At 40.0% G+C, this 27,344-nt stretch overlaps 1 protein-coding gene across 3 annotated transcripts; it reads right to left on the minus strand.

The window, feature by feature from the left end:
* Nucleotides 1-250: 250 nt before the first annotated feature.
* Nucleotides 251-26,237, minus strand: nisch (nischarin). 3 transcript variants are annotated; one of them, XM_080891030.1, is made up of 28 exons: nucleotides 26,032-26,237; nucleotides 24,894-24,977; nucleotides 24,210-24,392; nucleotides 20,953-21,001; nucleotides 20,208-20,371; nucleotides 20,012-20,107; nucleotides 18,196-18,291; nucleotides 17,949-18,101; nucleotides 17,074-17,142; nucleotides 16,658-16,843; nucleotides 15,765-15,893; nucleotides 15,445-15,558; nucleotides 13,007-13,199; nucleotides 10,615-10,733; nucleotides 10,176-10,270; nucleotides 9,007-9,282; nucleotides 8,429-8,724; nucleotides 7,820-8,034; nucleotides 7,208-7,620; nucleotides 6,387-6,556; nucleotides 6,220-6,283; nucleotides 5,901-6,039; nucleotides 5,529-5,679; nucleotides 5,210-5,329; nucleotides 4,173-4,367; nucleotides 3,658-3,830; nucleotides 3,038-3,228; nucleotides 251-727 (listed from the first exon to the last, which is right to left on the minus strand). In XM_080891030.1, the coding sequence occupies exons 1-28, from the start codon at nucleotides 26,110-26,112 to the stop codon at nucleotides 400-402; spliced, it is 4,542 nt and encodes a 1,513-aa protein (XP_080747156.1). In that variant the 5' UTR covers nucleotides 26,113-26,237; the 3' UTR covers nucleotides 251-399. The 3 variants fall into 3 exon arrangements, with proteins under 3 accessions (XP_080747156.1, XP_080747157.1, XP_080747158.1); XM_080891031.1 differs by having other exon boundaries at nucleotides 4,206-4,367; nucleotides 26,032-26,236; XM_080891032.1 differs by lacking the exons at nucleotides 20,208-20,371; nucleotides 20,953-21,001; nucleotides 24,210-24,392; nucleotides 24,894-24,977; nucleotides 26,032-26,237 and having other exon boundaries at nucleotides 18,196-18,307; nucleotides 20,012-20,054.
* Between the last annotated feature and the right edge of the window lie 1,107 nt (nucleotides 26,238-27,344).

Below are 27,344 nucleotides of genomic sequence, written 5' to 3' on the forward strand. Positions count from 1 at the left end.
ATCTGACTGGGCCGCAATTGTACTGATAGTGAGAAGTCTAAGCTCAGGATAAAGTCTCACTAAGCTGTGTTTGATTGGTGGCCTGTTCCTCCATCTTCAAAGAACCGAAATGCTGAGGAAACCCCCCCCCCAAAAGCACAGAAATGCTTTCGTCATCTAGTGCAGTGAGTCTCAATATTTTTACCCACGACTCCACCCCAGTTATTATTAATTTCTGTCAATTATTAACCAAAAAAGGGAGGAAATTTCATTTTGTGTTCATCCTCCGCATGGCCCAACACTGAGATTAAACCAATCAAACCCTGAGTCCATGTGTAAATGAACCCAATCACATGATGACTCCACCCACCAACCAGCAGCTGAGCAGTCACCTATTTGTCTGTCATCGCTGTCAACCAATCAGCCCGTGAGCTCAACAGGAAGCTCTCGGCTGCACAGCACCTCCCACTGTCGAGCGAGGAGCGAGATCAGCCTCTCTCTGCTGTCGGCTCCCGGGACAAAAATGCACCACTGCACCTCGCCCTCTGCACCCCTGCTGGCCACACCTCCTCTGGGATTAGCTTCATTGCAGCTGACAGCAAAGTGGTCCATGGTGAGGTGGCAGAGGAGGTCGGGGCCGGGCAGGTCGTCAAACACGAGAGTCAGAGCCTGGGGGTACGTCTGGTAGCCCAGCAGCACCCGGTCCAGGTCGCGGATCCTCCGGGCCTCACGCAGCTGGTACCGCTCCCTGCAGAGATTGCAACTGTCAGTAACATCCAGTTATACTTATTTCTATTAAGGAAAAAAAACAACTCATTAACTAGTGCTTTAAACATGCATTTCCAATGTATACAGGGAGTGCAGAATTATTAGGCAAGTTGTATTTTTGAGGAATAATGTTATTATTGAACAACAACCATGTTCTCAATGAACCCAAAAAACTCATTAATATCAAAGCTGAATGTTTTTGGAAGTAGTTTTTAGTTTGTTTTTAGTTTTAGCTATTTTAGGGGGATATCTGTGTGTGCAGGTGACTATTACTGTGCATAATTATTAGGCAACTTAACAAAAAACAAATATATACCCATTTCAATTATTTATTTTTACCAGTGAAACCAATATAACATCTCCACATTCACAAATATGCATTTCTGACATTCAAAAACAAATCAGCGACCAATATAGCCACCTTTCTTTGCAAGGACACTCAAAAGCCTGCCATCCATGGCTTCTGTCAGTGTTTTGATCTGTTCACCATCAACATTGCGTGCAGCAGCAACCACAGCCTCCCAGACACTGTTCAGAGAGGTGTACTGTTTTCCCTTCTTGTAAATCTCACATTTGATGATGGACCACAGGTTCTCAATGGGGTTCAGATCAGGTGAACAAGGAGGCCATGTCATTAGTTTTTCTTCTTTTATACCCTTTCTTGCCAGCCACGCTGTGGAGTACTTGGACGCGTGTGATGGAGCATTGTCCTGCATGAAAATCATGTTTTTCTTGAAGGATGCAGACTTCTTCCTGTACCACTGCTTGAAGAAGGTGTCTTCCAGAAACTGGCAGTAGGACTGGGAGTTGAGCTTGACTCCATCCTCAACTCGAAAAGGCCCCACAAGCTCATCTTTGATGATACCAGCCCAAACCAGTACTCCACCTCCACCTTGCTGGCGTCTGAGTCGGACTGGAGCTCTCTGCCCTTTACCAATCCAGCCACGGGCCCATCCATCTGGCCCATCAAGACTCACTCTCATTTCATCAGTCCATAAAACCTTAGAAAAACCAGTCTTGAGATATTTCTTGGCCCAGTCTTGACGTTTCAGCTTGTGTGTCTTGTTCAGTGGTGGTCGTCTTTCAGCCTTTCTTACCTTGGCCATGTCTCTGAGTATTGCACACCTTGTGCTTTTGGGCACTCCAGTGATGTTGCAGCTCTGAAATATGGCCAAACTGGTGGCAAGTGGCATCTTGGCAGCTGCACACTTGACTGTTCTCAGTTCATGGGCAGTTATTTGGCGCCTTGGTTTTTCCACACGCTTCTTGCGACCCTGTTGACTATTTTGAATGAAACGCTTGATTGTTCGATGATCACGCTTCAGAAGCTTTGCAATTTTGAGACTGCTGCATCCCTCTGCAAGATATCTCACTATTTTTGACTTTTCTGAGCCTGTCAAGTCCTTCTTTTGACCCATTTTGCCAAAGGAAAGGAAGTTGCCTAATAATTATGCACACCTGATATAAGGTGTTGATGTCATTAGACCACACCCCTTCTCATTACAGAGATGCACATCACCTAATATGCTTAATTGGTAGTAGGCTTTCGAGCCTATACAGCTTGGAGTAAGACAACATGCATGAAGAGGATGATGTGGACAAAATACTCATTTGCCTAATAATTCTGCACTCCCTGTACTGAGCCTGGGAATAGTCTATTTTCACATCAAAGTAAACATGTGAGGTTACTGAAACTAAGAGGCTTCTATCCACGGTGTGGAGAACACAACAGGAATGTGATGCTGGTGGTGGACTTACAACTTAAAATGGAGCGTGCAGACTGTAAAACATATTTAAAAGAATATGTGAGAATAAAGAGAACCAAAACAACAAAGGGCCAGTAAAATGTGGGATCGGGATCAGCAGGAACTGTCGGACTGAAACCTAAACAATCAAAAAGAGCCAGTATGTTACAGTTTCCTGTTCCTCTTGACAGTTTCTGAATTGATGCTTCTCCTCTTTGGCTTCATTGAGCACAGACTTGAGCTGTGTGTTTTCCTTCAGTATTTCAGACTAAGCTGTCTGCACAGTACAATCTCAGCTGGTCTCTGTCTCCTCTTCTTCCTCTTTTTCTGTTGCAGACGAGGACAAACAACGATTTTTTTTCTTGCGGCAAACTTGTGACTCAGACCAAGTTTAGGGGCGACACAGAACACAGAATTGATTTTAATTTTCTAATACCTGTTGGACTTTCCTCCCCACTTTAAGGTCGTTGTCATGCATAATTCTGCTCTATCATAACACCCCTGTATACAGGCTGTTTGAAAAGGTTTTATTTCTTTGTTCTCACCTGGATGGAGGTTCTTTAGCGAAGTCTGGCAGTGGATAGCTGACATAGTCTTCATCCAGCAGGAACACATCGGTGCTGGTTAGGATCAGAGTCCTGGGCTGGAGAACTGGAGACCGGGCAGAGCCTAAATCAGAAGAGGAGGTGCCTGAGAGTGCAGAGCCTTGGCTGGGTGGACTGCTGGGGATCTGGACCTGGTGGAAAATAATCATAATCAAAATAGAGAAAACCAAGAAGCTCAGAAATTGAAAACAGGAATTATAAAACCAGAAAAACAAGACTGGATTTGATTCTTTATCTAGAACATCAGTTTTCAGCAACAGTCAAACAGCTTTAAGAGTTTATCACAATGTTACTGGAGGCCAAATTACTGTCATCCAAAATGCTCACAGTGTCATTATTACCACAGTAGCCCATTCACACATTTAGCAGATACAGAGGAGTGTGAACATTAACTGGAAGTCACGTTTCTATCGACATGAACATCCAACGTTGCTTCTCTTTTATAGATCCTTTTATATTCACAAGCTCATTGTGGCTGCAATTATGTGCACACTGAGTTAGCCTGAGAAGATCCTGCTTCCGCTCCTGTGTGCAACGTTTCTCTAAGAAGAAGTTCTTACCTGGAAGACCAGCAGGTACAGCAGGACGTTAAAGGAGCATGGGGAGGAGGACGCCACGCTTGCTGGAGTCTTCCTCTCTGCTACAATGAAGGTCAAATCTCCCATCTCCTCCTCACTGGGATAAATGAACTTCACCTTGCTGCTGTGGACCAGCTCGTAGTTCTGCATCTTACCTGCAGGGGGAGACATATTTACATTTGTTACGATGATCATTGCTTACTGGTGGTCTGTACAGATTTTATATTTGGTCAAAAATAATACATTACAAAAAAAACACTTAAATAGATGTTTTTCAACATTCTTGAGTTCTTCATTTTGTACAATAAAGAGTAATCTTTACTGAATATATTGAACTATGATGTTATCTATGAAGCAACCAAGAATAAGTACCTTCACAGTGTCATGATATATAAAAGTCTAAGAAGTCAGAGAAAATCAAGATCCATACAGAGAGGAAGTGCTGTCTGTTAAGAAGATGTGGGTTTTATACTTTAATATTATATATTCACTCTTACTAGGACAACAGATGGCACCGTTGCCCGAGTTACCCGTGCTTGTGTTGGTGAACTGCGAGTAGAAGTCCTGATCGGATGGCTCTGGAGGAGGAAGCTGCTGCTGCAGACTGAGAGCTGACATCAGCTCCTGCAGGAAAACGCTCGTGCCATAGCTGTCCCTGCTCAGACAGCACACCACATGATCTGCTGAGTGACCTACAGGAGGGAGAATCGATGGAAAGCTAAGAAAATCATACAGACATTATTTATTTATTTAAAAGCAATTCACTCTTAAAGGGGGCTCATCACATCTTTCCTTACTTTCTGTCATACAAATATACATACATAGATGGATGTGCATATTAAATATGGTCCAAAATGTAAAAGTTCAGGCTTCAAACTGCTTTTTCCCCCCACTATTTCCTCATCACTCTTTGAAAAAAAAGAAAATACTCAAGAATTTCCAAGTTAAATCGCAGTTCATTCCTGGAAACTCATAACACTTTTTTTTTTTTTCACAATTATTTAATTTTAATCTACCGGTAATAAATCGCCTATTTATAGGTGGAAAACCCATCACTATCATTTTCAAAGTTTGGGCGCCACTGACCAGCTGGCCCTAATCACTCTGCAGCAGGTTGACTATAGGAATGTGTCCCTACACATACAAAAACAGAACAAGCACTACTGACGCTCTCCCAGATGGTGGAGCTGATGTGCAGCTGCTGGATGTGTGACTCAGGTTTGCTTGTAACAAAGTGGGTGTTAATGTATTTTAGGCAGTTCTTTTTGTTTTAATAAATGGTATTATTTATTATTTTCCTTTAAAAAAAATTGCAGTTTCCTGTCTTTACGTGCACACATGCCTCTTGCCTTATCACCACAAATAAATTTCTATTTTATGAGAAAGTGCTGCGCGTTCAGTAAGAGGAGATAAATCTAATAGGACAGGCACACAGCTCACAGTACGAGTAAAAAAGCAAAGCTAATCTAGTTGAGTCCAAGAATAAAAATATAATGTTGGAATGTCATGAGAGAACAGGGGTAAAAGCACCCACCTACGACTCTGAAGTACTGATCAAACAGCCCAACGTTGACGGCAAGCAGATCAGAGAGTCTGATGGACATACAGCAGCACAGACATGTGTCTGGATCTCCAGAGTCTGATATGTCCAACACTGACAGAAACAGACAGAAAGAAAAAAGGAATCGAGATTTAACAAAAATGATCTCAGGGACACCACTCAGAGACATATTTTATAACTCAAACAATTGCAAAAAGCGCAATAATTCAGAAAAGAAATTTCAGGAATGACTCGACACAATGATGGATAAACGTCCCGTTGACCGGGGACCAGTCACATGAGTAAATTTTACCTGAGTGATGACCCAATGTAGTGGCCAAATCCTCCAACAGGAAGTAGATTGAATCAGTGGAGAGTAGCAGACAGCAGGTGAGTTCAGTCTCAGGAGATTTGTAGAGAATCACAGACAGCCACAGCACCTGTCTCACCTCCTCCGCCTCAGACTGATATAAGTGATATATATATTTTAAAAATGATTCATAGAATATAGAATAAAGATTTAAGACCTGTCCTAAAGTTTATTTATCTAACACAGTCACTGCAAACAGTAGTTATTAGAGTTATTAGAAAATTACTGTGTTCTGATTTGAGCTCTGTTTACAAGCAAAGTGATCACTCAGAGTGATTTCTTGTAATGCACATGCTTCAAAAAAGGGTTTCTTACCTGTGCTATATATCTGTGGAAGTAGGTGAGCAGCTGCTGCTCTCCCAGTCCAGCCATGAGCTTCAGACCCGGTGACAGACCAGGAATGAGGTGGGGAGAGGGTTGGTTCTCCTCCATGTGAAGACGGGAAGAGTCCCAGCTGTGAAAGAAAAGGAAAAAACAAAAAGAAAAACATTTCAGTCCATAAATATCTGGACAATGACACAGCTCTTTGTGGTTTTCCTCTGTCAACCACATCAAGGTGTGGTTGAAATGCAGACTTTCCGCTTTAATACAATTTTATTACTCTAGGCTTGATGCTAATATTTAAAGGCTATACCTGCTGGAGCCATGTGACTGCTTGGTATTGGTACAACAGCACTGGTCTCTGGATCTATAACGACCTGAGGACACAACAACAGAGCTGTAATACTTGGAAAAGAAACCAGAAGAGGTCAAACAAAATGAAAAAAAATAGAGTCTGGTCTTCACCTTGTGAGAACTCACCTTGCTGTGAACAGAGCCTGGAGGGCCGGGGCAGGGCCACCACCTTCAGCCCCTCCAGAGCAGACCTTCGTTGGCTCAGCAACCCCAGAAAGGAGCTCTTGTTCTGGACCAGAGGAAAGCACACCAGCAGCCTGTGATCACCCAGCAGCAGCTCCACAGTGTGACTCCTCCTAGTGGACACAATACGATAATGGAAAAAAAGAGATTCACACAGATTTAAAGAAAGAAAATCAAGGAAAAAAATGTTTTGTTTATTGCTGTTTATTTTTATTTATAGTATTTATACAAAAGATTCAACTTAAAGAGTTTCAAATTAGGTTATGGAATAAATAAATAGTAGAGATTCATGATTTTAAATCTGGAGGAATCACACTAAGTTGAATATGATTAATTTGTAAAGCAATCTACTGATTAGACACGGCATAACCACAATTAATCATAATATAAAAACCATCAATGTAGCCATCATTTCAAATACAAAGATATTTTTTGTAGATAAGGTCAGAGTTGGCTTAAAGAAACTCTATTAAATAAATCATTGCTGTGTTGTGGTTTTATGACACTAAAAACAACACATTCCAGTTATATACATTTATACATTTATGTAAACGCTCCAACAGGCATAATGGTTAATAATAACAGCTTTTTCTTGTCCCTGAACTTCACATCATCTTTTTTTCCTCAGGTGCTGAAATATATTCAGATTTCTTTGCTTTGTTCTAATAATTTTATATAAACTAATGAAATTATCGATTTAGAACATAAACATACATGTCAGAGTTCAAGTCTAGAGTTACACCATCCACTCGCACCATCTTTACCTCTGGGGATGTTGTGGGTCTGAGCAGGATGTATTGCTGACTTTGTCCCCCACCTGAGCATCTCTCTCTCTGGGGTGAAGCACCACAGAGCCGAGGGCTACACGGACTAGCCTACAAAAGGAGGAGGAGAGATGACGAAGGCCAGCACTGGGCTTCTCTATTTCTGACAGCTCTCTGAAGTCCATCTTCAGCACCCACAGTTGTCGGTGGGTGAGGAAGAGCAGAGAGGGAAGGCTGGGCTCCTCAGATAAGATGTCTGAAAGGAGGAGATTAGTGTTGAGGGCAGATGACGAAGAGGAGGGCATGAAGAGGACGGGATAGCCTCCCTGCGCCCCTTGACTTTCCTCCAGCTCCCAGGAGTTGATGAGTGAGCGAGGAAGGAGTTGACAAGTGTTGGAGAGCTCTGGGTCAACCTGGAAGAAAGAAGGCATGTTCCTGTTTCTAAATATGACTTATGGTAAGTTAATAAAATAAACTCACAGCTCTATTTTTATCTTTAAAAATGCAATCAAAGAATCTGAAATGGATAAAATGCAATACAAATACAAATATTCAAAACCACTGACTGCATCTGAATATTAAACTGAGGCGGCTTATGTGTCGCTCTCTGACCTGAAGCAGCACCGTGAGCTCAGATCTAATATGCTGAAGCTCCTCAACCTCAGAGAAGATGTAGAACCAACGGGCTGGTTTTTCTTGCAGTCCAAAAGCAAGACAGGAGTCTGGGAGCTCAGCTTGGGAAGAGAGTGACAGCTGAGGGTACGGGAGCAGGAGGTCCACCTGGAGGCTGAACAGCACTTCCTCCAAAGGCAGAGTCAGATCTTGGTCTACAGACAGAAAAACAAAACACACATCTTAATATTTTACTCAATATTACAGCACTACACATCATGCATTTGCAGTGTTCTCTCAAAGGTTTAACACATAAAGATATGCCATATAATAAAAAAATAAAAATCCTTATATTTAAGAAGCCAAACCATCCAGTGTTTACAATTTGCAAATTAAACCTTGTGAGATTTTTTTTAATATCTTTCTCATCAGATCGGGTTGGAAACCAACAGTGACATCAAAATCTAGTTAGTCTCAGTTAATTTATAACAGAAGTGTTGTAGAAGTTAACTAGATTTCTTCTAAATCGAATTTGTGCTTCAGATGGAGATAAAAATGACAAAACAGCTTCCAAGTTTGCTCCAGTCTGCATGTAGACTGTGTGCTTACCCATGTTCTGATTGGCCCTTGTGAAATCATGTGATGAGCACAGCAGGCCCAACAGTTGGTCTGCAAGCACCAGGCATGCCACCTTCTGCTTCACCTCCTCCTCCTCCACCTGAACACAGTAGCACCACAGAACCCGGCGGACTTGGACCTCTTCCTGTTTCTCCTCACTCTGCTCCTCCTGATGGCCACCAGGCTCCTTTGCAGTAGGAGCAGGGAGCGACATGAAGGAGGGGCCGACCAGCTCCTCCACAGAATCATCCAGACTCATCTCAAAGTAGCCATCAGTGGACCCTAGACTGGAGTGATAAACACAGAATGAGCTAAAAGTCATCTTCAGGTCTTGTTTATAAGTTGATTATCTAAAATGATCTGTCTGTTGTTATAAATATGCATCCAAAGGATAATTTCTCTAATAACTTTTAAAAACAGCTGGAATATAACACTGATCTGATGAATTATAGAGGATTTCACACACAGTAAAGAAATTTTAGAATCTCAGAAACCCCTTGACTCTGCAGATTCAGTGGGAATCTCTGGAATCCTCAAATTCAGTAACAGAATATATCTGGTTTAAATACCTGGGGCTGCCCACTTCAGTGCCCTCTACATGAGACTGAACTTCTCTGGATTCAGAGCTCTTCTCTTCCTCCCTCTCCTGCTCCTTCTCTTCCCCCTCCTTCTTCAACTTCTGCTGCCTTAGGGTGGAGCTGAGATGCTGCGTAAGCTGGGTGATGAAGTCCTTGTTGGAGGAGGAAAGGGAAAGCAGGTGAGAAGGAAGCAGAGGACACCAGGCAGCACTGCACGAGGAGCAACTGGCCTCAACGGGTCTGGATGAGGAAGAGGAGCAGACACAACTGGAGGGGGGAGAGAGGAGAAACAGATGTGTTTTTATTGCTTTTGTTTAATATAAGATAAAAATGTCAGCTCATAAATACTGTTACCACAGCTTGGTTTAGCTCATCCTGCTTATGTGTTAACTGTGAGATAAATACAAGCTCACTGAAAATACTCTTATCACCAAAAAGAGGATGATGGTTACGCCCCTTACCCACAAGTCACGGGTCACAAACCTGTTTAATACTGTGCTGTTGCTGAAATATGAATTCAGGGAGCATATTTACAATCCCCAATTCCCAACGGCTTCAGGAGTGTGTTGGCAGGTCTATCTAAATGGTGAATGGACTGGTTCTACTCTCCTTGAGAACTCAAAGCACTTTAAAACCACATATCTCTAATCATATTTCAAGTAATTATCATCATAGTAAAAATGTAGGTAAGTGTGCTTTTTACGTTTTCTTATTGTATGTGTAATCAGCGTGGCACTTTGTCCACGGCTCTGATTGGAGGAGCCAGAGACACTCACCCTGGACTGAGCCAATAATGTCATCTCAAGCACTATACAAGTAAGACTGGAGGATAGCCTTATTTCCCCTCTCAGTTTATTATTTTAATCAGGCCTGACTGGTGAATGAATATATAGATGCACATTTTTGTTGGTTTGTTTTTTAATGTAAAGCTTTGCTTCTATCCCAACTCATTTACACAGGAACATCCAAATATGAACAGAAAACCAAGATTGGCAAGACTGCTGTCGTTGAATAGTGAGACTTTTACAAAGACTTATTCACTCACATTTCTGCTGTTGAATTATTGTCACTGAAACTCAATAACCTCCGTATATATTAGATGTTAAAAGCCAATTTTAATTTTAAATGTTATGGTAACAGCACTATTATCTGATACTGACCATACAGTAGCAGAAGTAGAAGTAGTAACAGTAGTAATGCTTGTAGAAGCCCCAGAGTGAGTGTGTTCAGACAAACTGACAACCGGCTGTTGCATCTGAAAACACAAAGACACACAACAATAAAGATCAGCTGACTCTAAACAAGATCTACCTCCACCTGAACACCTCACGTGCAGTCTTGTGCTTTCACCTGTCCAAAGTGATAATATCATAAGAATTTTACTGTGTTCCTTTGATGTGTTTGCATTCTTTAAAATTAGCAGCAACCCTCAAACATATCAGGAAGATTTTAAAGTAATACATGTAATTTAAGATCATTTATAATTAAGTAACCAATACTACCCCTCCCATCTAACCAAACACTTCCCCTTCTAACTAATATCCTATTGGTGTGATGGTAACAGACCCCTCCCATTTCCGATGCTTGTGTGTGTTTAACCTGTGCAGAGTCAGCAGACGGGAGGTGTGTGTTGGTGCTAAAGCTTGCAGAGGGAGGTGTAGGATCCACAGGAGGGGGAACACTGGGGGGAACTGGGGCTTCTTCTCTGTTCGTCATATCTGAAACAGGACAGCAAACACATCAGCGATGCTGGGGGTGAAATCATTGGCAGGTGTGATACCCTTGGTTTGAGGGTATCACATCTTGGTTAAAAGATAAATCATTTAAATTTAAGTACATAAACTTCTAGTAACAAATGGAATTACGTTCCACAAAATAATAGCCATAAATAAGGATCAGCAAACATGCTTAAATGTTTAGTTTTAAAAGATTAGTGTCCACATCTTGTAAAAAGGTGGTTAATGAACAGGTGTCACGGGAACTACAGCAAAACATTAATGTCAGCAGTGGTATTATCAAGCTATAACCTCTGGGGCTGAAAAATGAAGCCAATCCAGAAACTGTAAAAACTGCAGTTTCTCTAACAGCCACATGAGGCTGGCTCCATAACTGAGTCAATCCTTATAGACTCCCATGTTATAATGGTCAAATTCTATTGAACTCCACCTCCTTCATAACCACTATATTATCTATCTATTGATCTATATCGATATCGATAGATATACACATATACACACATATGTATGCATGTATGCATATAATGTCCACCAGCTGTTTATTTGTCCCTTCAATGAAGATGATGCCTCCATTCCTGATGTAACATGGAAACAGATGATACCAGCAGTAATTCAGAGGTCTGGAATCAGGCTTTTTTTAATGGTTTTTGTTGTGAGATATAGCAAGATTTTATTTAAGAATTAAAAAGAGTGAAAATTAAGTGTTATGAGAGCTGTTAATTTCCAAGTCTGAGCTGGAGGAAAGGCTTTACAGTTTGGTTCAGAGAGACTTGTCTTTATTTAGAAAGCGTCTCCAAACCAGAGGACAGAAAGCTGTTAGAGCAGTTTATGAGCTTTACATTGTGTGCAGTTTCATCACTGTTCCACTTAGCCGCGTTTTATGTATGTGGCTAGAGACGCATGACTGACAGAAAAGTTCAGGATATCCTCAACAGAAATGAGCTTTACTGACTCATCCACTTATATCTGACTTAGCTTAAAGAGTAAAAAGTAGCGGAGACCCGGCATATTGTCAGCTGAGGTAAACAGCAGATGGACAGCCTACACTCACTACAGGTGAACTGCAGCCTGAGTTTTGAAGTGACTCAGGGGTAAAAACATAAAATACCAGAAAACATTTTTGCACACCCATGTCTTTTTATTATTCCTGATTTATTTAGTATGTGGTCCCTCGTTTATCACGGGAGTTACATTCTAAAAATAACCCGCGATAGGTGAAATCCGCAAAGTAGCCAAGTTTAATTTTTTTCAATTATTATAGATGTTTTAAGGCTGTAAAACCCCTCACTACACACTTTAAACACTTTTCTCAGACAGGCATCAACATTTTCACACTATTCTCTCTTGTTTAAAAACTCTCAAAGTTCAAACCTTCGTAGAAAAATAAGTCCAGTATTATAGAATGAAACCAAAAGCACCCGCAGGTGACGACGTTTCGTCAACATTGTTGTGTTTGTTGGGGAGAAAACTTACAAACATACAGTACAGCACTTCAGAGTCACACTGCTAGCGATCGAAGATTTGTGTAAATTTGACAAGCTGGACGCATCCTGTATTGACAGGAGACACGGCACGAGATTGATTGACAATGGTCTACAGCCAATCAGGACGGAGAACACAATGCGCTGTAAAAAACAAACAAAAAAAAAAAAAAAAACAACATGCAAAATTGCACACAAAAAAGTCTGCGAAACAGCGAGGCCGCGAAAGGTGAACCGTGTTATAGCGAGGGACCACTGTACTTATATTCAATTATTTATTTATTTATTTTTTACACAAACGGTAGCAGCAGAAGGTTGACCGGCCGTGGCAATTATGAGGTACATTTTACATTTTATATTTTTTAACTCTTTACTGACTGAAGCATGTTTGTCCTATCACAGCCACCGTAGCTAGGATTATGCACTTTAATTAGGAGGGGCATTAAATCAGAATTCAGTTGACTGCAATCTGATATCTGCTAGTGATCTAGCAGTGAGATTTTACACACTGTAATAAAATGCAACAATTGCTTTTAGGCATGGATTCAACATCATATCTGCTTTGTAGGAAACTCAAGGATGCCGTAAAAAGAAATTTCTAAAACTCAACTCAAACGTATTCATTTCACAATAACTTAACTAGTTTGTTGATCAACGCCCAATTTATAAATGATTTAGAAGTAGTATTGAACCATCTGGCTGTTGTCCTTTATTAGAAACAAAAACAAACATCCCCTCCCTCAGCATGGCACAGCCTGATACATACATGATTACCTTTGCTGGGGCAGGCAGCCTGCTGGGCCGAAGAGGTAGAAGAGGAAGAGGAGGAGGATGTGACAGCAGCGGGAGGAGCGACAGAAGAGGGAGAGCAGGTGGATGGGAGAGGAGAGGAGGCCGGGAGAGGGGAGGGGGAGGAGGAGGAGAGGAGAGGAGGTACAGCAGCAGAAAGCCTGGTCTCCTCACTGATCTGACGGGAGGACAGAGAGGGGGGAAGCCTTCAGAGATCAGCAGTCATCTACATATCACATCACAACTCTACGACCAGCAGCTCCTTCAGCTGCAGAGCAACAAATGACCTTTTTTTTTTTTTTTTTTAAAGATCTAAAGACAATCTCTGATGATATATAAACAAAAAACATAAAAACCAAACTATCTGTAGCAGTCTGGTGCCACTGTATAACAGTGAAGTTAATGAGCTAAATCTGTGTGCCTATAGTTTAAACAACTGACAGGTTTTGTAGCTTTAACTCTTTCTTCTATAAAGAGTTTTAAGGGTTATTCCTATTAGGCTTCCAAGGGTTCAACAGTTAACAAACTACAGTGAATATTCTGTGTGCCTCTCTTTTTTTTGCTATTTTGTTCCTATAGACAGGCTTTGTAAATGTGAAGAGATATTAAAATATCTGGGTTCCCAGTCAATGACTTTTAAACATTGTCATTTAAACAGGAATCAGCTTAATATTTTTAAAATTTCTTAAGTGGTGTCAAGATACATGTATGAGGACTTAGGGCATATATCAAGTCATGCACACAGAGTCAGTTATGACCCTTTGCTAAGCCTACTGCATGTTTTAGAATTAGTGTTAGTAAAATACTCCGGACTCTATTATGGCTTTGTTTAAATGAGACGAGATGCATTATTATTATTATTACATGTATTTCATGAATAATAAACGAGCTGTAATTTGGCTAAAGTTTGGTCAGTGTTTGTAGCCTGTGTGAGAAACCTTTGAAGCTTTGCAGGCCGTTATGAGTAAAGACTACTTTGGAGGCTAAATATCCAAACAGCAACCCTAAGTCATTCAGAAAGTCCTTACCTGACCTGAATTTGTTAAACTTGTTACCTTCCTTCCTGTGATACATACATGTCCTGATGCACTACGCAAAAGCTGCTTAAACACAGATTTAGCTCATAAATCAGTTATGTTGCAGTGTGTTAGTTTTTATCTCCACACTGAACGATTTATTTATATTTGATGCATTTTGAATAATTCTGCTGCTGATGTGCAATATGTGTTCAATCAGAAAATGTTAGCATGAAGGTGGTGTCCAACTGCAATTCCTTATTTACCAAGAAAACTACACAGCGCCTTACACTGAATAATTAGCATTAATACCTAATAAAACCTCTGCTAAACTTTCAAGGCTTCAGCCGTTAGTAAATAATACGATGTCAGAAAAACTATGTTAGTTACATCTAACTGGTGGGTTTGTACACGTCATGATTATTGATTGAGCTACAATCAGGTTAAAGTTATGAAACAACTACAGCAGGTTTCGGGGTTAATTTATCTAAAAGATAGGATGACACAGTTCAACTAACAAAGGCACAGTCTGACTTCAATTTCAATTTTTTTTTATTTATACAGCACCAAATCACAACAGCAGTCGCCTCAAGGCGAAGTTATTATTGTTATTATTGTAGGGTCTGCCTTACAATACAAAGGTATTGTAAGGCAGACCCTACAATAATAACTTCAAGAATCTGTCACATATGACTGACATCAGTGCACAACATCAGTTTGGTTCCTCTCACAGTGTTCAAGTACACCAATCAGCCATACATTAAACCCACAGGTAAAGATAATTACCTTGTTACAATGAAATTCTGAGTCATTCATAACAATCAGAGATACACTCAAATGTTGTTGCAGTCCAGGCACGACCCCCTAAGGTAAAGTGACCGCCCCGTCAAAGGGAAGGGGAAGAGCAAGCCTGACTCACAGGTCCCAACCCCTCAATGCATCGGACCCAAAGGATCTGCTGCCAGACACTACAGGACAAACCCAGAGGTCCCATATACAGACAGAACAACAAGTGTCACAATAACCTCGTAATGATGAGGGAAATGTCAGTAATGCCCATGTGATGATATTACTTTTTCCCATGATTTATACAGTTATGTAAAATACTAATAAACACAAAATCAATAAAAATACAGATATTACTTCTCAGAATTGTTTTGGGGGCGTGGGAGGGACCTACATGATTATAAGCAGGTAGTTTTAATGTTGTGGCTGATCAGTGTGCAACTGCTTTCAGCTTTCTAACATAGATTTGTTCATTGTTTTAGACTCAATAATTTTAGACAATAATAATATGTACTGTGAAAATTTTATCATGTTTCACCACAAACTTACATGAATGCTGCTAGTTTAACTACACAAACTGACACTAAGCCCTTCGGTGGGCCTTAGGGTGACAGAGTCTACCTTCTTGTCGTTGCCGCTCATGCGATCTTTGGCTTCTTTGGCTTTCTGAATGGCTTTCAACACTTCCACAGTGTCCAGCTCCTTTTCCGTCGTCGCATTACAGTCCAGGCAAACCTAAAAACATAGAAAGAAATAAAGGATTAACACAAAGATACAAACGTGGAGAACAGAAAGACAAGCACTGTGGTGAAGTGGATGATGCAAGTGTCCTTTCTGACTGTAAGAGCAGTCAGAAAGGACTGGAGAAAAAAAAGTTGTGTTTGCCGAAACAGTAATAGCATAGGAGGAATAATATTGTGTGGTAGGTTTTGGTTGCACACCTCTGCTGCACGATCCCCAAACTGGGCCAGGACTTTGGTTCTGTAGTCTGGGATGATGCATATGGGGTTACTGGACAGGTTGAGTTTCTCCAGACAGGGCAGAGAGCCGATGTTCCTGATTTCCTCCAACTAGAAAAATACAAACACACGGTGAAAACATGACGCTGCAAACCTCAGCCAAGGCTGCACACCCCACCTGAATCAAAATCTTTGGTCCAGACAGAACTTCGTTTATGATGTTTTTGGGGGTTTTTTAATATTAAGAGGACGTCTTTCAGTTTTTATTATTTCTACGTTACACTAATTCCTGGATCTAGTTCCAGAACTTTTAATCCTCTTAGTTGAACCCATATCCAGCTCTGGTAAAATGATCTATCCGCAAATCTATCCATTAATATTTCTATACACTGAAGCATGAAATAGTATTTTATAATTTATAAGTAATGTTGCTAAGAAAAGGGTGAAACAGTGGAATCATATAAAATCTTTGGAGGCGTTTACAAACCAAGGTGTTAACGAACTCTTGTAAATATCAAGATTTTTTATTTATTTATTTTTTAAAGCTATGATCAGACTTATTGTTCGGAAGTACAGCAGGTTTATACTTCTTAAGGCAATTCTTCAAGAAAAGGATACCAACTGAGAAGGAAGAAGCCCTATATATTATGTAAAGTAGAATAAAATGTCAGGTTTAATCATTTCAATACTCGTTTACATCTTTTATATACATGTTTTTTGTTTTCTCTAGTTTTTTAATACAATTTTTACACAGCAATGTTAAAAAAAAAAACTGAGGAGGAAATGTTAGATATGCCGTCTTGCAACAAACCATGAAAAGAGAAATGTTTTTGTATTCTCCCACATGGCCATCAGGGTGTCCTTGGTGTACTTACCTGTGCCAGTTGGTTGTGGCTTAAGTCCAGGCTGACCAGAGAATAGAGCTTGGTGAGACCGGTCAGTCGGTCCAGCTGGTTGCCAGCCAGGTTCAAGGTTTTGATGTTCCCCAGACGAGTGTGAGCTGCTTCCAGAACCCGGAGGTTGTTATAGGACAGATCCACGTGGACCAGATTGTACAGGTGCTGTGAACACAAGGAGGTCATTTTTGTTTACACATTTTTTTTAAATAACACACATTTAACACCACTACATTGCTGCAGTGACATTTAAGACTATAGAAATTGTCCAATCATCCTGAAAATAACAACGTTGTTCATTTTATCAACTATAAAAATATTTTTGGATGTTTCAAGAATTATGCAGACGGTCATATGAGGCATGACCTGTCCTCATTCTTCATTCTGTCACATACCTGGAGGTTTTCCACTGAGGACAGCTGGTTGTAGCTCAGATCCAGAAACTCCACCTTAGGCATCAGTTTCTACAAGAGAAATAAACTCAGTGTGGGGATACGGGGCTCTGGCTGTGAGCACAGAAGCATCACAGAGCTGCTGCTTAAACCTTCTGTTTGCAAGTGACAGCTAATAAGCAGAAAGTTGGTTTGAAAGGAACGGCATTAAAAAACTGGGAAAAACTTCCCCATTACAAAATAAACAAGGATTGTTTTAAATAATGAAAAAATATGATGGTGAAATAAGCATGATATGTCCCCTTTAATAATTTACACGCAAAACCGAGGAATATACAATCTTCCCATTGAACCTTTTGTGATTTCCTGTCTCTTTGGGGCTAAAAGAGGCCACCCGAACACATCAGATATCAATGGAAAGCCCAAGATGTTCTCTATTTAATACGTCATGTCCATTACGGGGGACGTAAATGAATAGGCTGATTCTCAGGAGCTGTAACTGCAACAGCTTGTTTCTGTGACTGAAAATAACAGAGGAGAGCTGTGAAAAAAAAAATCATCATTATGTAGTTTGGTGTTAGGTTTTGTCCATCAGTGTGTTACGATATCTGGGTGGAAATTTTCTGTTTGTTTTTTAAAAAACTTTTTTTTCTTACAGCAGAAATCTCACATTATTATGTTGTTTAATTAAACAGACAAAAACTTACAATGTGTATCATCTGGTAATGTTATTATGTAACATTTTATCTGTTATGTGGTGTATTTTTCCATTATTTCACTGTGAGGAAAACAAACAAAAACTGCTTTTAAACATAATTACTGACTGAACTCTGGGTGAAGCTGCTGATGTTGCAGGTTTTGGCGGGTGTGTGTCTCACCACTGAGCTGTCGATGCTACTGATGCAGTTGTGACTCATGTCCAGCGTGGTGAGATTTCTCCACACGGGGATGACAGCGGTGACCGGACACCCAGACTCCACCCCCTCAGGCTCCCACTGCGAGAACTCACTCGCCTCTGGGACGAGGACAGACTGAGGCGTCACATAAATGAAACACGTCAGTATCAGTATAGTGCAACACACAACAGTAATACTGTTCATGTACTGTATTTGATCTAAAATGTACCATCATAGATTCGGTGGAGCGATGGATGCTCATCGTCACCAAGCTCGACCTCAGAGAGGACAAACCAAGAATCTGCTGAGAGCTGCACTCGGTGATCTGAAGACAGACACAGCTTTTAACATTGTTAAAAGCTGAAGGACTTATCTTACCACTGATCATTTACATTTGGATAAACTTCAAAGAGTGATAAGGGATACTGCGTCAGCATCTCCTATTCTTTTTTCTGTTTGAACTCTGAAGTGAAATTCAGATTAAAATAAAATTATTCAGATCAACAGCTGAGCTTTTTTTCCACAGTGGACACAAAGAAACAAATAAACAAGTTATTATTTTGTTTGTTATCTTTTTATGAGTTTTTATCTTCCAAGTAAAAAAGTACAATTTAGTTCGACATCAAATGACTCTAATAACAGGTATTTATAGGCATCAGCTCCACTCATAGGCAGCCGTAGGCTCTGCCAGCCTCGTCTTCATTAACTGGAGTCCCCGTACTGGACCTCACAATAATGTTTCTGCTGCTGGTGCCTTTGGAATCAATTTAACAAAATTCCCAAAATTCCCTATGGCTTGTTGTGAGATAGAGTCTATCCAAGAAGTGTATGCTTCAATTTTAGTGAATAAAATTCAAGTTTTATTCATCTGTTGCTTACAGTGTCTGTGAATGGCGGAGACGGAGATTTGTGGAAAAAGCCATCCGGTCTCTTGACATAAACTTCCCTCAGCCACTCGCTCATTTTCTCTTCGTCCATCCAGCCCTCTGAGTTAGCTTTGACGATGACGCCGGCCGGAAACTTTTCTTTTGGCAAAGTCTTCCTCTTGAAAATGACCATGGGTGGTAGTTTCTGGCCATTAGCTTGGCAGCCCAGACCTACAGTGAAGGATGACTTCTCGTTCCCTGTGGTGTGTATAGATACCGTACTGGTCCCTGTTTTCTCGACAGTACGGTTCACGGGGATGTCAAAGGTGAGGGGGACCTCGTCCATGTTAGTGATGTGTTCTGGCCGGATCTTCTTTTCAGTGATCTTATTCTGGCAGTACGTGCGGAAAATGGCCAACTTTTCTTTGTAATCGTTTGGCAGTTGCTGTGAGACAGTAGTTCTTGTGCGGATTGAGAGATTATGCCTTTTCATAAAACGGAAGCACCAAGAATGTCCCCCTCGAAAGTCGTTGATCTGCATGTCACGTGCTACCGCTGTTGCCTTGAGTCGAATAGAGACTGTAGAGACACTTCTACCTGCTGTTCTCTGTTCAATAACCCACTGTTCAATTTTGTCCTCTAACTGCGGCCATCGTGCCTTGTTCCCTCGGAAACTCCTTTTGGTCTTCTTTACTTGTTTTAGGTCATCTTTTTGCTTCCTCCACTTGCGCACCATGGACTCATTAATGCCGAATTGTCTGGCAGCTGCTCTATTTCCATTCTCTTCTGCATAACTAATTGCTCGAAGTTTAAAATCAGCTTCGTAAGCGTGTCTCTTCGCGGGTGCCATTTTGGAGTCGTTATACACACACAACACGGTAATGTTGTGTTGAAGCACAGTATGTATTACTCCGCGAGGCTCCTGGCAATGGTAACCGTAATGCTCCAAAAAGTGGCACTAAAAATCTTTTTTTGACAGATTTTTGAGCATAGTGTGCCACATAAAACCGGTTCGAGGTCAGTAAGCACAAACCAAAATTCATACATAAGGCGTACCAGATTATAAGGCGCACTGTCAATTTTTGTGAAGATTTAAGGATTTTACGTGCGCCTTATAGTGCGGTAAATACGGTACATAAAAACAGACAAAACATATTTCATGGACAGAGAGACAGTTACCTCTATTTGCAGCAGGGATTTGAAAACAGACAGGTCAAAGGGGAGACTCGCCTCCTGAATATTACTGGTTCCTACTGGACCTCTGGTACCAGAAATCTGAGAAACAAAGGCAAAAACCAGTGAGAGCCTTCACCACCTCTGATGCTCAGAGGGAAACGACATGACAGGGATTTCTGGTGTATAAGTGGTGTATAACCTTGAGGTATCGCAGCCTGCAGGTGAAGTCGAGGATGTGTCCCAGGTCTGTTTTGGCATCGCCATTGCAGCAGGTTGGTTTGGCCATCCGCAGTTGCTGGGAGACGGAGAAGAGCTGCAGAGGACGGAGAGAAAACACCTCGCCGGCCTGCAGCAGCTGCTCACCTACAGACAGACAGTGTGACACTGCTCACTGTACAAACCAGGTGTGTCAAATTCATCTTTTCATTCTTTTCATTTTAAAACAAACAATAACAAAAAAGAGCTCCACAATTACTTAAATGTATAATAAACAACATGAACCATCTTTTTAAACATTTAGAAAAAAATCTTATATATTATCTTATTTTGCTTGAGTATACAGTTATTACATGTATATTACAATTTTAGAGTATTATGGAGCTACACACAGTTGTACTTTACTCTTTACTACGTATTGAAATCTAGAAATCGTTTTAACTTTCGATAAATGCTGAGTGGAATCCTGCAGTGGCATCCTCACACAGGAGTCAATATTTATGATTCAAACATTTTCAATAAAAAAAAAATAGAATTATGAATGAGGTCAATACAATTTTCACACACTGCAAATACACTGTCTGCCTATTTGGACCCTAACATGTCACATGTAAGACACCCTTGGTCTACACACTTGTTATTTTCTTTGCAGGAAGCTTCAAACGGTTATTTACAAATCAGATGTTAACAAGACCTCTAAAGCAGGTCCACTGTGTCTGCTATCCTACCTTTATGGAACAACTCCTCTGCCAGTGCTGCAGTGATGCCATTGATTTCCTGGAAGAGCAAAACAAATTATATTAACTTTAAAATAACTAACAGTTGTCATTACTTGAACATGGAGCCATCACCTACAAATTAACTGAATTAACAACATTAGGTCGTGTTTGGACGATGACACAATAAGAAACACCTGAGATAAGATTTTATATAATCGTCGCTATTTTCATTAGTCTGTTACCAGACATAGTAGTTGTTTATTCTAATTGTTAACACTGTCACTGATGCACAGTGCTGGTAAATTGTTGCACTGTAAATGTTAGCCACCATCTGCCACCAGATGGAGCATTTTTGTTGACAAATACCTTAAATCTGTTAATCTAGGCCCGATCTTTTTGTTAACACTTTCATTGTTAGCTCTTTTTAAGGGGAAAGAATGAGATTACGGATACAAGCGGTGGAAACAGGCTTTCTCCGAAGGGTGGCTCGGCTCTTTTTTAGCATAGGGTGAGGAGTCCAGTCATTTGGGAAGGGCTCAGAGTAGAGCTGCTACTCCTCAGGTTCTCTAACATCTGTTAGACGTCGTCTGTGAGTAACAGCAAATAGAAAATATTTCTACGCCCATTTTACATTCAAGCTTTTTATTATATTACATTTAGATTCTGAATTACTGAATCACTTTTAATCACCTTTCAACGTTTTTCAGTTTCTTAAAAGTCCGTCTTTATTGTAACTTCTCCCCTACCATCCTTGTATTTTACTAATATTTCTTTAATTCTGTTTCTTCTACTGTAAATTGACTTGATACTAATGTTGACACAGATGCAGATCATAGGTCACACTCTATATTGATTCCTGATCTATTTTCTATGTGGGGAAAAAAAGGTCTTTGAAGTTTCTGAGTCTGAACACAAAGTGAAACGCTTGCATGTGACTGAGGTATGCAAAAACTCCACTGATATGAGTTTTACGTCACTGTTAAACAATGCAAAATGACAGAAAGATACACCAGCAATGATCTATAAACAAAAAAAGCTTGGAGCCATGCAAATGCAACCGGTTTATGATTCCCATCACTATGGCTGATCATCATTTCTTTACTGATGCTTTCACAAAAGTTTTTTTAAAAACTTCAAATAACATTAACACAAATCAACCTGCAACCATGTTTTAAAAAAGTTTGCCTGCAGACACCTGGATCTGTCAGCTGTCTTCCTTTCAAACACATTACACTTTGATGTAACCGAACATTAAACAGAAGATACAGATTCCCACTATCATTCCAAACAAAGTTATCCGCTACAGTCACATGCTGTTCACTTCAAGTCACATGAGAGGTTTTCCTGTGTGTGCTTTGCCGTGCAGGCTTCTCAAACAGTGGCCTCTTTTTGTTAATCCATTATCGCCATAATGTGATCACTGTCTCTGTCATCACAAAGCCTCAAACCACTGTGTGTGTTATACAAGACTGATCTATCAAAGAAAATTAAGTCACAGAAATTATATAATACAAAGAAACAGAATATAATAGTTATTCTTGATACATGGATTCAGTTTTATCAACTGTTCAGCCCAGCTCACTTACAGAGACCCCAGTGGTTTCTTTCAATGGGCAACTGGGCCATTCGTGTAGCATTGAGATTTTATCTACATCTAAATTTGTTGCATGATGAACTCGTGTGAAACTGTGACAAACCTAACAAAACCATCAGCTCTCTGCCTCCTGATGTTAACCTGTATAATCAGTCAGCTCAGTATGATGAGAAATGAGCCACAGAGTGAGAAATCCATGATCAGTTTTTTTTAGATGTTTTCACTCTTGGCTAAATTAAGGGCTTTGTTTTGCTGAACTCCGTATAAGGCTAATATAAAACAGGCTAGCTATCAAATCTAACAAGGTGACAGTGAACTTTGGGATTAGTTTTCAACCAAGCCTAGACGTTGAGAAAAGACCAGTTAAAGATGGTTATTCAGTATTGTTTGCTGGGATGACGCTGTGGGATTAGAACATTACCGAGGGTAATGTCTTCATCCGTAAGAAGGCTGTAAAACTGACAGTGACTCAGAGCTCGGGATGAAAGTTGCAGCCAAACTCATGACGTGATCAATTCTTACAAACACAGCATTCATTGTGCAAAACACTGTGACACGTACAAACATGATGTATTTTTTAGACTTTATCAGCATGTTTTGCAGCCCTTAAATGGAAGAATAGTCCACTTCACCATGACTTTCCTTCATAAAAGCTACTAAATAATTTCTTTGTATTATTTAGGAGAGTCCAATAAAATACACTCAGTTCAAGTTCATCAAAAGGGCTCAGTATTTTTTATTTGAAACATTGTCTGTAATTTATTGCGATTGAGGTTAAATTGTTAATAATGTTTTAAACTTTATATATATTTTATACATGATTTACATCCTCACATACTGTTATTATGAGTCTTTTTTAAATACGATGTTGTAGATTGTTTAATCAGGCCTATAACTGATGGATGGTGTCTTGTGTTTACTGTGATGAACTGCTTTGACGTTAATCTTAAATGAAGAGACTTTTTCTCAGGAGTGGGTGCCATGTGTTTGGGCTTATGTCACTTCAGGATAGTGTTTTGAAACCTGTTTCTATAATGTTATACTGAAGCTTATACGTACCGATAGCTGTAATTGTGCTGATTGTTCGAAGGGAATGCTTTTACATTCAAGAGAGATAAAAAACTGTTTTACTGTGGTATTATACTGTAATTCTTTGGCTCTATAAATTTGAAATTCTCAAAATCAGGAGCATATTTGAGAGATGAACTGATGTAAATATGTTATGGTTAAAAATAAAAATGAGATATTACTGCTACTGCTTGTAGATTCTCTGTTTAAGAAAAAAACTCTAAGCTGGAAAACTTAAGTGCAAAACATTTAACACAAAATAAGGTCAATTAATCAAGACAGCAGGACAAAACTAAATAGTTCAATAGTTCAGTCTTGCTGTGTCAACAGTTAACGTTTTGTTTCAACACGAAGTCGTATGTTGAAATAGGAAGAAAAAAAGTGTTTGACTGGTTTTGTCTGAAGAACCTGACTAGTCTGCACAAAGTCTTTATCTCAAAAGTGTCTAACAGATTTAAAATGAATGGGAACATCTAGATCTTATCAACCAGCATGACTCTCTGACCTCGTTTTCTTTGCTGTAGTGAAGACCTAACAGACCTCCACTCCAAACTGAGGTTATTCTAAATCATGAACTGCACACTTGTTTATAGGTTGTACTCACATAGAGATGAAAATGTAGGAAGTTGGTGAGCGGTGTGGGCGTGGCTTGAGGAAACTGCTGGAGAAGAGTCTGCAGGTAGAGCTCCAGCTCCTTCTGCCGCCGCTCCACCAGACTCTTTGAGTTCTTTCCCAAGATCTTCTTAGGAGGAAGCAGTCGTCTATCAACCTTTTTCTCTGCCGTAAGCTTAAGCGGAAACAAACATCAGGAGTAAAACCAGGTTTGATTTTCATAATAAAACAATCCTGCAGCCAAGAAACAAATGTTTCCTAGGTGCAGAGAGCATAAAAAGTTGTAGCTATTCTCCATTTTATATCATTGTAATTTGATAAGACTTATCAGAATGCCATTCAAACAAGAGAGAAATTGGCATAAAAAAATTTGAGGAAATTGTTAGAGATATTTTTATGAACACAATTTATAGACAGTAAATTGTCCTATTAAAAGGAGAGAAAAAAACTACAACAAGTGCTAAAGGTAGTTAGCATTGTTGTCTCACAGCAAGAAGAGCCTGGAATCTAATCCACCATCAGGGGTTAGGTTAACTGGTGATTCTAAATTGCTCATAAGTGTGAATGTGTCCATCTCTCTGTGTTAGCCCTGTGACTGTAGTTTACTAGAGAATTCAGACTAAAAAACTGAACTGTTGATGGTGGCATAAGGCTGCTCACTGGCCCACTTTATTACCTTCTCATGGAGGTCGTAGAAATCACTATAGCGGTGCTTCACAGTCCACCTGTGCTGTCCATCCGTCACATCAATGATGTAGACCTGAAACATCAGAGAAGCATATATTAAAATCTGTGACCCAGCAGAGGATTCCTGCATATAAAAATTTTTAATCTCCACCAAAGAGGTTTGGAATTTCTGCCAAAGGAAAATCACCAAGACTATAATAAAATATTCTTGACCAATTACATTTTAAGTGGGTTTAAATTCATGAAATCGTTAAAACATTTTACCAAATAACAGAAAATTCACAGCACACTTATACGTGTTTGCTTGTTTCCAGGATCAGATGAACCCAAATGTTTCCTGAAGGAAGAACTTCAACGTACAGCTGTTGTATTTAAAATGCAGTCAGGGTGGCTATGTGGTGACTCACTAGACAAAAATGCCAGAAATCGTCAAATGTATCACACCTAAAATAAATAAAAATGTATTGAACTAGGGGGACAGTTGACACTTAATTCAAGCATTCAGGCTCTTTGTGGATTAAAAGCATCTCTTCAATTCAGAAAAACATGGCAAAAAAATATTATGTGAACAAATCACTCTCCCATATTAAGCTCCATTCAGATGAAAACGTGTGGTGACATTACTTGTTTTTAAAGCTGAGTGACCTATATTAATAATCAATTCAAAATCTGATGTTTTTTCTCTGTCCTGCTGTCTTGAGAAAGGATTTAACTTACAAGAGGCAACAGGAGCAAATCGGGTTATCAGCCACATTAAATAGCACAGAGTGTTACAACACACAGCACACTGTCATACAAGAAAGGAACAGAAAATGACTGAATCCGTAAAAGACTATCAGATTTACACATTCAAGAGGAAACACTGTAACCCAACCGAAACCGTGTGTGAAAATTAAGGCAGCAGTTAGCAGTTAGCCTGTGAGCTGCTCTTTCGGCTGCTTTTACCATGCTCTGAAGAATAAAGACATAAAGCCCGAATCCATCTCCATGTTAAGTCCAGTACAACACACCCACTGTCTGGGGAACTCAGAAATATTACTCGCTGTTTTTCCGATAGACCTGGAAGCCGGGAGAGCTACAAGCTAAGCTAACTGGTATTAAGCTAAAAAGAGCGGAGCGGAGCTTACAGTGTAGTTTTCCACCAACTCTGAGCCGACAACAGATACTTTTCTCTCCGAAACCTCCTCCGTAAACGGGACAGGCTCCATGCTGTGATCAACGAGAGCAGATTATCTATTACTGAGGAAAACGGTTGCTAAAGATGCATAGCGTTCCTTTTCAGTCAGCCGCCTCCTGCCGCCATGTTTGTTATGATGCTGAACGAAGCAGGTGACTGGCTGACAAAAAAACTTTATTTAAAAGTTGTTTAGTTACAGTCACCTTTAAAAAAAAGTTTGCTTTTTTCTTTTCTTGATTCTTGAAAATAAATAAATAAATAAATAAATAAATAAATAAATAAATAAATAAATGATGTTATATTAAAATATGGAGATGAGCATGTGTCATTACTATAGCCACGCCTTGTTTGGTGAACTGATCACCCCGATTCGTGTTTCAGCTGCTCCCTTCAGGTTTCCCCACAGCGAATTATTTGACACACCCTATCCCCATCACCCTCCTCTGCCACACCAGCCGTCGGCATGGGCTCCTTCACATGAATCTCCTCTGTAGTCTTTCTGTTTTCCACATGCCTGCAGCTCCATCTTCAACATCCTTTGTCCAGTATATTCACTATCCCTCCTCTGCACATAATCTCAGCCTCGTCTCTCTAACTTTATCTCCAAACTGCTCAACCTGAGCTGTCCCTCTGTGGTACTCATTTCTAATCCTGTCCATTCTAGTCACTCTAACCTAACCTAGCTTAAACAGCTCGTCCCCACGTATTCATGGTATGGCTCAGCAGCTTTATCCCTGTGTAGTTTCTACGGCTCTGGGGTGTGTTAAACAATCTTGTTAAAAAAAAGTCTGCTACACTCTCTGCTACACATCTCCATTTATTTTCTTGGATGGGTTACATTAAAGCTACAGCTTACATTAAAGATAAGCCTAATTTCCTTAGTTGGTTTTAAGCCACTCCATTTAACGGTCACAAGGGGTCACTGTGCTGTAGCATATTTGCAGGCTTGATGTGGTCCTCCATTGTGTTTGATTTGTTGACTAAAATTGAATTAAATACACATATTTTGAACTGGAGAGCCTGTGGTGAAAAAATGAATGAAAAAGGAATTCAACTCTAAAGGGCTCCTTATTTTTTTCAGTCAACACTAAAGATGAAATCCATCCTTTCTTCTTCTGATTAGATGACAAATCTAAAACGTCACTTAGCAGCCCTTTCACAGGTTGGCATGCTCACAATGACAGTAATCTTTACCTTGCTTACCTTCTTCATTTTCTAGGAAGACAGGCCATCATTTCCGGAACAGCATTTTAACACAATCTG

The sequence above is a fragment of the Rhamphochromis sp. 'chilingali' genome (genome assembly GCF_963969265.1).
Source record: "Rhamphochromis sp. 'chilingali' genome assembly, chromosome: 9".
NCBI lineage: Eukaryota > Metazoa > Chordata > Actinopteri > Cichliformes > Cichlidae > Rhamphochromis > Rhamphochromis sp. 'chilingali'.

Excerpts from the sequence above, each read along its gene's own strand:
- nisch (XM_080891030.1), bottom strand. The coding sequence starts at position 26,112 with ATGGAGCCTGTCCCGTTTACGGAGGAGGTTTCGGAGAGAAAAGTATCT. Across the intron at positions 17,143-17,948 it reads GTAGCATCGACAGCTCAGTG|AAACTGATGCCTAAGGTGGA; the intron begins GTGAGACACACA and ends TTTCTCTTGTAG. Across the intron at positions 16,844-17,073 it reads CCTCAGTGGAAAACCTCCAG|CACCTGTACAATCTGGTCCA; the intron begins GTATGTGACAGA and ends TTGTGTTCACAG.